Here is an 8,731-nt window from a genome sequence, read left to right as displayed (position 1 = left end):
TGAGACAAAGAAACCAAACTCCGTTATTTATGTGTGCTTTGGAAGCATGACAACGTTCCCAGACGCTCAGCTTAAAGAGATCGCGATGGGTCTAGAAGCTTCGAATCATCCATTCATCTGGGTAGTGAGCAAAGGATCAAAAAAGAACGAAGAACAAGATGAGAAGAAGTTAGAGTGGCTTCCAGAAGGGTTTGAAGAGAGAATGGAAGGGAAGGGGCTGATCATAAGAGGTTGGGCGCCGCAAGTGATGATTCTTGAGCACGAAGCAGTTGGCGGGTTTGTTACGCATTGCGGTTGGAATTCGACGCTGGAAGGTGTTTGTGCCGGGGTGCCGATGGTGACGTGGCCGATGTATGCAGAGCAGTTTTATAATGCGATGTTTGTGAGGGACATAGTGAGGATTGGGGTTGGTGTTGGGGTTCAAACGTGGGTGGGGATGATGGGGGGTGAGCCGGTGAAGAAGGAGGTGATAGAGAAGGCGGTGAAGAGGGTAATGGAAGGTGAGGAAGCAGAGGAGATGAGGAGAAGAGCGAAGGAGCTTGGGAAGAAGGCTAAAGAAGCTGTGGAGGAAGGTGGATCGTCTTATTCGCAATTCAACTCTTTGATTGAGGATTTAAGATCGCGTGCTCAATGAGGTAGTCAAGTATCTGCAATTATGCATGAAGTCATTTGAGAGATGCAATTGGAATATCTCTTTGACCTTAAGTCCATACATGCTTGTATTGTATTGTATTCACCATTTTGAAATAATAATAATAATAGTTCTAAAATAATTACCGTGGAGATATAAATCCAATCGATTCAAATTATAATTGTTATGAATTATTTAATTATTAAATTATATTTATTTGGTGTATTGAATTTTTTATTCGTTAAAAAATTTCAAAAGCTATTTTTTAAAATTCTTGACTTATGAAAAGTCACATTAATGTTGTTTTGTAAATTTTTTTTAAATATATTCTTAACTTCTCGAAAAGTTGTTTAAGAGATTTTGAAAAATTAAAAAATTTTGATTTTTATCTGATGGTGGTCATGTCGGCATGGATATGGATAGCGAACGCCGGTGATGGAGCGAGATAGAGCCGGTAAAGGAGAGAGAGCTATAGTTTGAGAGTCTGAGAGGAGAGGAGAATCCAGAGACAGAGAGTGAGAGAGGAGCGCCGTAACATTAAGGATTTAGGGTTAGGTCACATTACATTAGTTTTTATTTGAAACTGTGCTATTTATATGATGTGCGGATATGCGGATCGGATCCGCAGGTATCACTGCCAAATCCGCTATCCGATCCTACCATAGTGCGGATCGAATAATATCTACAAATATTATCTGATCCATGTGCAATCCTAGATTTATGTTGAAGCTTTAAGTTGCAATAGATTATATGTAGCACGTGTATGACAAACAAGTGAGGGGGAAAGGGAGCGCGTCTGACCAATATTGCTTAGATCTATGATGCACAGACACTGACACGACACGACACAGGACATGTCGACACGCGAATTGTAAAATCTTACATGACACGGGAACACGCATACATATAAAATATAAAGTATTTTTTAGATAAATCGTAATGATATTTTAATATTTTATTGATATTAAAATATAAATTAATTTTTCAAATTATTTTTAATGTCTTATTTTAATTATATCAAGTATTTAAAATATTTTTTGTTTTAATAAATAATAATATATACTATATCTAAATTTATTTTAAGAATATATATTAAGAATAAGACCGGATATACTGGCACGTGATGGTATTTAGGTGTGTCCAAGTATGTCTGGAGAAAAATTTTTTATTTTTTATTGAGACACGGTTTGGACATATCAGATACGCATGTCGGACGAGTGTCGTGTCCGAAATGTGTCCGACACGCAGACAGCAATTCAACAAAGTGTTCGTACTTCATAGATTTGGATAACTTGGATATATTTTTTATATAGATGTGGAACATTATTACTTAAAATATTGTCTGTTCGAGTTTTTATGCTCTAATTTGAGAAGTTTCTTATTGCTAAACGGTTTTGGATTTTGAAATCTAAAGATGAAACAGTTTTAAAATGAGAATAAAAAAAAGTAGTACTCTTATTTGAGAAATTTCTAATTGTTAAACGATTTTAGATTTTAAATTTGAATATGAAGATGAAATAGTTTTGGAATGAGAGTAGAAGAAAATATTTCGGAATGAGAGTGGAAAAAAACTGAAAACGCGCGTAATTTGAATTAGTATCTGTAGAGTGCGTTATCAGGTAACCTTCTTACCTTATCATAACTTATTAATTGTTGTATATTATAAATAAATTTACAAAAAAAATAAAAAAAAAAAGAAAATAATAAAAGATAAAACAAAGCTTGAATTGTGCAAAATAATATAATTATTTATATTACCAACAAATTGAAAGGACTAACGCTGTATATTACACGAAAAAAATTGTTCAATCTCAAACAATAATAGAAGGTACATTCAAAGAAAGAGAGAATAATATTATTTTGTTTTTCCTTTCCATTTTTAAGCCATTCTATTAAGCACAATGATCTTATTATTTGCAATAAAATTTACATGTCTGGTGTATCAGGCTCATCACCCGCTCTTGGTGTTCCTCCTTGCTCAGTCCCAAATGTCCTTTTGCTCATGTTTGCTCTCTGCACTAACCGAACTAATGCTTGAACCACTTCCGACATCGGTGGTCGGAATTCTGGCTCCGGCTGCCAAAACAATCATTACATTATATTACAACAATCATGTAGTTAGTTAGTTACTTTTCCTGAAATGATAAATACATTAAAAGCACATATAAATCCTCCCTTTGACATGAGTTTTGGCATTTGGATCACCCTAACATTTAGGCTGTTTTTTCTTTTTAAGGCATCTACTCCAATATGTCAAAAACATCCTTCCATGAAGATATTTGTTTAGTTACACTTTAAAAGCGTGACTTATAAGAAAAAGTAACGATTTAAAGGAAATATCAACGCTTTTAGATAAAGGCAACGCTCTTCTAACATGCTAAATCAAACCCTACAATCCACCACCCGATTGTCAAAAGGAAGCATCTTCATATAAAGACAATTATAGTCTTCATTGGAGTACCCACCTCTTTTTTAAGTGCGTAGTAGCTAAACAAGTAACTTAGGTTGTGTTTGTTTACTCTCTCAAAACAATAAGACACGGACACAAAGACACACATACACATAGACGCATATGAATATATGTAGTTTATTTGGTTGTTAAGACAACAAAAAGGAGACATATATGTGTGACATTACCTGAACACAAAGTGCGATAACATCGGCAAAACGGGACAGCGACTTAACCGGGTATAGCCCTTCCAGCGCAGGATCAACCATTTTAGCCAATGCATCGATATCATGGAGTTGTGGTGTCGCCCACCGTACCAAAGACTGCTCGTATCTTGGCCTTGAGCTGCCGAAGGAGTTTTTTAAACAACAAAATACAAATGATATCAAAAGAAATTGGTGCATCTACCTACCCTAACTACTTTGAAGGGTTTTATATTATAGATTAAACTATATATGTTACTAAATGCGCTGTTGATTTTGGAGAGCATGCGAATGTTAAAACTAGTCACATGAAGATGTCTTCATGTGAAAATAATAGTTGAAAACCGTTAGATAGTTTGATATTTTTTACTAAACTATTGACATAACACGTGTTTACATCTCAGCTATCATCTTCCCATGAAGACATTTTCACGAGTAACCACCTAAAAGATGCTTCAATTACCTGTCAAACGGTTTCCTTCCACTAAGAAGTTCCAACATGACAACTCCAAAGCTGTAGACATCACTCTTAAGCGTATACTGACCGGACATACCAACTTCCGGTGCTTCGTATCCCGATCCAGCATTATTGTTCAATACCTGAACATGAGACGATATTTAGAACTAATAAATTTCATATGTAAGCCGTGTGACACAAGATAAAAGGAAAAAATGCATTCATTAAGAGAGCATCCATTTGAAACTGAAATTCACAGCATATTTGTTCCAAAAATTAAAATCACCTGGTCTGCATTTGGAATATAGCTTGCCAATCCACAATCTGAAAGATGAGGGTTAAGATCTGAATCAAGCAATATGTTGGTTGACTTAATATCCTTATGAACAACCGAAGGCGAACAAACTTCATGTAGGTACCTTAAAAAAAGAGAAAGAAGAGGTTGGTTATTGACTTTTGGGGAAAGAAACAAGAGGTCATTATTCTATTTACACTTGCAAACAACTAACTCACTCTAAGGCGCGAGCTGTCCCTAGAGCGATCTTGACACGAGAGTTCCATATCAATGGTTTGCTGTACTCATCAGGTAGGTGAAGGAAGTCATGCAGCGATCCATTTTTATGGAACTCGTAGACCAAGAGGTGTTGTCCATGCTCCGAACAATAACCAACAAGCTCTGTCACATTTTGATGATGCAAATGGGAGATGTTTGAGACTACTTCCACAAAATCGTTGGATGAATCATGGGGAATGATAGATGAATCTATCTTCTTTACTGCAAGAACCTACAATAATTCATGTCAAAGTCAAAACCATTAATAAGCCTCTGCATGGATTCAGAAGATATGTTAACATTTTTTGACATATATCATCAAGTGTATTAGCAATTTAGCATGCTTATATATATTGAGAAAGACTCAGGTGAGTCACTTTTAAGACATTTCCCAAGGGCATGGCATTATTTTTGGATTTTCCATATCTTTGCCCGCAGAATAAGACATAGAATTGGACTTGTAAAGTAAGGATGCGATAAGGAGTACCTTTCCATCATCGAATTGTGCACGGTATACACGTCCGAAAGACCCCTCACCAAGGAGTTGATCCACACTGAAGCTTGAAGTAGCAATCTGCAGGTCAGCTATAGAATATGCTTTCACATTTGCGGGAGCGGCGACAGTCTTCTTGACAGCAGTTGGCTTCTTTGGAATTTCTTCCTCGTCGAATGATTTGAGAGGTGGGGGTTTAATAGGGGGTTTAACATTTATTGGTTCCACAGGAGTGTCAAATGTTTTCAAGTCAATCACAGAGGAACTCTGCATAGAATTCAATCCTGCATTATGAAATGTTGTAATATGTTACTTCTGATAACTAACTCATCACAATCCACAAGTAGAATTAAGCATATAAAGTAAGGTCTATATCAAACACATTTCAAGAAGAGAATGAAATGTGAAACTATTTAAAATGAGAAATAAGTAGCATAAAGTTAATCATAAAGGAAAAAGGTAAGAAAGGATTTTCAATAGTATGCGAGAACCAAGATACAAACCGTGCACTTCATTTGAAGCTAGAGGAGCCAACGGCTGATTGTCAAGCTTTTCCGTGTCTAATGACGACGACTTCTTGGATCTTCTCTTCACCAGGAAGAATGCTACTATTGCCCCAACAACCAATATGGAGATCACTATTCCAGCAACGCCACCGGCTCCAATACCAGATTTTTTACCCCCATCACTAGAGCTACCACCTGATGAGCTGCCGTGCCCACCGGATTTGTGGTGACGGCTGGTTGTTGCTGGAGGTGTCCCAGGAGGTGGAGGGGGCGCAGGCCCCGAGCTCCATGAATTACCACCCTTTCTGTCATTTTAAACCTTGGCTTATCATTCAAGATTTATATAATGAAATAAACAAATAAATATTCTTAGTTTGAAAAATTGCAGATAATGGTAATACTCACTGTAGGTCTATGCCATTCAGCTGTTCCGGTATCCAGCCTGTAAAATGATTGTTTTCCACATTCCTGAGAGAAATATTCAGAAAATAATTAGAACTTGAAAGGTTATTATATAAATATAGGAAAGAAGTTTTCCATGGCAGCAAATGACATAAAAGAGGCTCACAAAGTGTCAAGTGGCAGGTTAGCAAGAACATCGATGGTGCCCGTGAACTGGTTGTTTTGCAGATACCTAAAAAAAGACAAATAAGTCCACTTAGAATGCAATCAATACCATGCAAACATGAAGAAAAAAGAAAGAAAGAATACAAAACTCGATGCTTACAAGGTTGACAAGCTCGAAAGTGAGCTCATTGTCTGAGGGAGATCCCCTGTCAGCGAATTGGACGAAAGATCCCTACAACAGGTTACAGATATTATAGTTGATGGATCAGTAACTCAAAAGTTTTAGATTACAAGAATCATATGCATGTAAATATCACAAAATAGCCAATGTATATGAAGCCTTTTTGCAGAAACAAATAAAGAATATGAATTAGCATGGAATCAGAAGTAATATTAAATTTTTAAGTACAAAATTTTAATGAATCCACAAGAAAAACAAAGAAGTCATAACATCAATGTTGCTGAAAGGTATATGGAATTGAGGGAATCTTACAGTGTAGAGAGGGAAGTAAGCTTTGAAAAGTCAACAGTCAATCCTTGTTGGAACTGGTTGTGACCAAGATTCCTACAGAATCAATGTTAATTTTGCATATTACTACAGTGGCTTAGCAAGGAGGTTTATAGGTATACAATGAAAAGCATATAAGAATTCAAGAATATAGTTACATACAGGTATTTAAGCGAAGCAATTTGAGAGATCGAATATGGGATCGGCCCATTGAAATTATTATTAGCGAGGTTTCTGCATACAAAGAAGTATTAAGTATGTTAGAATTCGACTACCAAAAGTCCGAGAAACAAAAATAAACAGAAGTTTAAGACATACAGGTGCTGCAAATTTGGAGGGAGTTGGTACCAGCTGCCACCAAGATTGTTGTTACTCAAGTCACTGCAAAGATTTTCGATTTACGACGACAGTAACAATACATACAAAACTGGATATACAATGAACAAGATCATTAAGGCTGCATTTGGATATTGTCACAGGACACAGTACAGGACAGATTTTCTCCGTGTCTCTGTATTTTATGTCCTGAAACAGTTACCGAACGAGGCTTAACTTACAAGTAAGTCACAGATGTCAAGCTTTCGAGCTGGTAACCCAAAGTTCCACTAAGTTGAAGACCAGGTAACTTGCTGATAAGAAGTAAATGATCGGAAAAAAACCAAACAACAACACACATATCAGACATTGGAGCCGAAAAGAGTAATAATCGAAACATGTATAAAGTGATTAGGATTTAGGAGATTAAGTCTTCACATCTCAGTGACGCGATTGTCCTTGCAACTAATGCCTTTCCAAGACTGTCCACAAGGATCATTGCCATTCTGAGGCCAATTTAGTTGAGATGGTGAGTTCATATTCTGATACAAGCTCCTTAGAGCATTAGCTGCATCAAACATTCAGTATAACAAAGTTTTGAGGACACAGAAACAAACATTGAAGTCAAAAGTAAAGGAATGAAATTGGAAGATGAAGATTCCCATTCATATCAGAGGAAATCATGAGAAAAAACATGCCAATCATACTATTATTACATCAGAAAGTACTTGATTTTGGATCACTTGTTAGCAACCTTGTTCCTACTGAAGAGAGCAAGAATTGTATATCAACTAACTACTATTACCACTCATAACAGATAGAACATGGCTTAAACACAATAATTAAAAATAAAAGTAAAAACATCAACTAAAAAAAAAAGAAGAAAATTAAACACCCACATTTATTCATGGTAATAGAATTTACATTAATTCAGATGAACAGAAACTCATAAATTAATTTTAAAAAAAATTACAAACTTTGTTCCAAAATCCAAATCTAACTATGGAAAATCAGCTGAACTATACAGATAAATTTCAAATAATTAAAAAAAATAAAAAAGCAAAAACAGAAAATTGGAACATAAGACAATTATAGCAAGAAGTACTCTTCACTAAAACACTGTATACAACTAACACATCCAAGTACAAAAGAAACACACACATTGAAAAAATAAAGTTTGAAGGAAAAAAGAAAAAAATGAACATGATTGAATTATTAATGAACAGCATCACTAACCATCATTTGGATCTGTGTCACCATTAATGCCAATGACCAAGAAACAGAGAATGCAGGTGCTGATGAGAACCAGCACCAGCCTTCGATCCTCCATCATCTGAATCAACCAATTGTTGTTCTTTTTTGGTGAAATTCTTCCAACCCAGAATCCAATTTGGCTGTGAAATCAACCCCTTTTTGTCAAAAATGGATTTTTATTATTAAATATTAGATGGGGTGTTCATGTGAATGAGATGCTTATATATGTTTGTTGTTGCTGCCGAGTAAAAGCAAAGCTGGCAAGCACGAATCGCCAGAAGAATCCAAAGCCACCACTTACTTTAGTTTATCACTCTTACTTGTTAAGTGTGAATTTAATTACTAGATTTATGAAACCTATACAAATAACATTTATTAATCATATTAATTATTGAAAAATATGTGACATATATAGTATATATAGTATTGGAAAAAGAATTAGAATTAACATTTTTTACAATTATTAGTTAACATTTTTGTAATTTATTTTTTCTCTATAATAACAATTTAAAATTTTTCTTTCGTCTACTATTTTATTATTATATTTTAAAAAAAAACATCCATTGTATTGATTTAAATAAGATAAAAGATTTGAAATTAACTTTTTTTCGTCTAACCATTAGTTAATTTGTTATTTTTAATTTACTTTTTAATACATTAACAATTTAGCTTTTTGACTTCTATTTAGCTACTATTTTGTTAGTTGATTTTTTTTGTTAAATAATTAATTCTCTAATAACAAAATTGATTTTTAGTATAAGCTTTTTTTGTTAATTAATATAACAATAAAAATTA

The 8,731-nt window shown here is 34.7% G+C and overlaps 2 protein-coding genes across 2 annotated transcripts in view; one reads left to right on the top strand and one right to left on the bottom strand.

Annotated features, from left to right (window-relative positions):
* The window catches only part of LOC107473124 (UDP-glucose flavonoid 3-O-glucosyltransferase 7), a gene marked incomplete in the record, with an annotated part of 1,880 nt that extends 1,107 nt beyond the window's left edge, over positions 1-773 (top strand). Inside the window, 1 exon segment of the mRNA XM_016092668.3 lies at positions 1-773. Coding sequence (XP_015948154.1) covers positions 1-634 — 634 coding nt within the window.
* A 1,585-nt stretch (positions 774-2,358) lies between these two features.
* Positions 2,359-8,204, bottom strand: LOC107473123 (protein STRUBBELIG-RECEPTOR FAMILY 6). The gene is made up of 16 exons (XM_016092667.3): positions 7,919-8,204; positions 7,121-7,250; positions 6,925-6,996; positions 6,686-6,748; positions 6,530-6,601; positions 6,353-6,424; positions 6,020-6,091; positions 5,861-5,926; positions 5,698-5,760; positions 5,290-5,597; positions 4,781-5,070; positions 4,254-4,525; positions 4,027-4,159; positions 3,747-3,883; positions 3,269-3,425; positions 2,359-2,707 (listed from the first exon to the last, which is right to left on the bottom strand). Exons 1-16 carry the CDS (start codon positions 8,013-8,015, stop codon positions 2,558-2,560), a joined length of 2,154 nt encoding a protein of 717 aa, XP_015948153.1. The 5' UTR covers positions 8,016-8,204; the 3' UTR covers positions 2,359-2,557.
* Positions 8,205-8,731: the final 527 nt, after the last annotated feature.

The sequence above is a fragment of the Arachis duranensis genome, chromosome 2 (genome assembly GCF_000817695.3).
Source record: "Arachis duranensis cultivar V14167 chromosome 2, aradu.V14167.gnm2.J7QH, whole genome shotgun sequence".
Lineage (NCBI taxonomy): Eukaryota > Viridiplantae > Streptophyta > Magnoliopsida > Fabales > Fabaceae > Arachis > Arachis duranensis.
The sequence above is the reverse complement of the archived record's forward strand: the minus strand, read 5'-3'. Positions and strand labels throughout refer to the sequence as shown.

Coding starts and splice junctions, on each gene's coding strand:
- LOC107473123 (XM_016092667.3), bottom strand. CDS start 8,015: ATGATGGAGGATCGAAGGCTGGTGCTGGTTCTCATCAGCACCTGCATT. Junction 5,071..5,289: donor AGCTTCAAATGAAGTGCACG/GTTTGTATCTTG, acceptor TTCATAATGCAG/GATTGAATTCTATGCAGAGT. Junction 3,426..3,746: donor GGAAGGAAACCGTTTGACAG/GTAATTGAAGCA, acceptor CTCCTTCGGCAG/CTCAAGGCCAAGATACGAGC.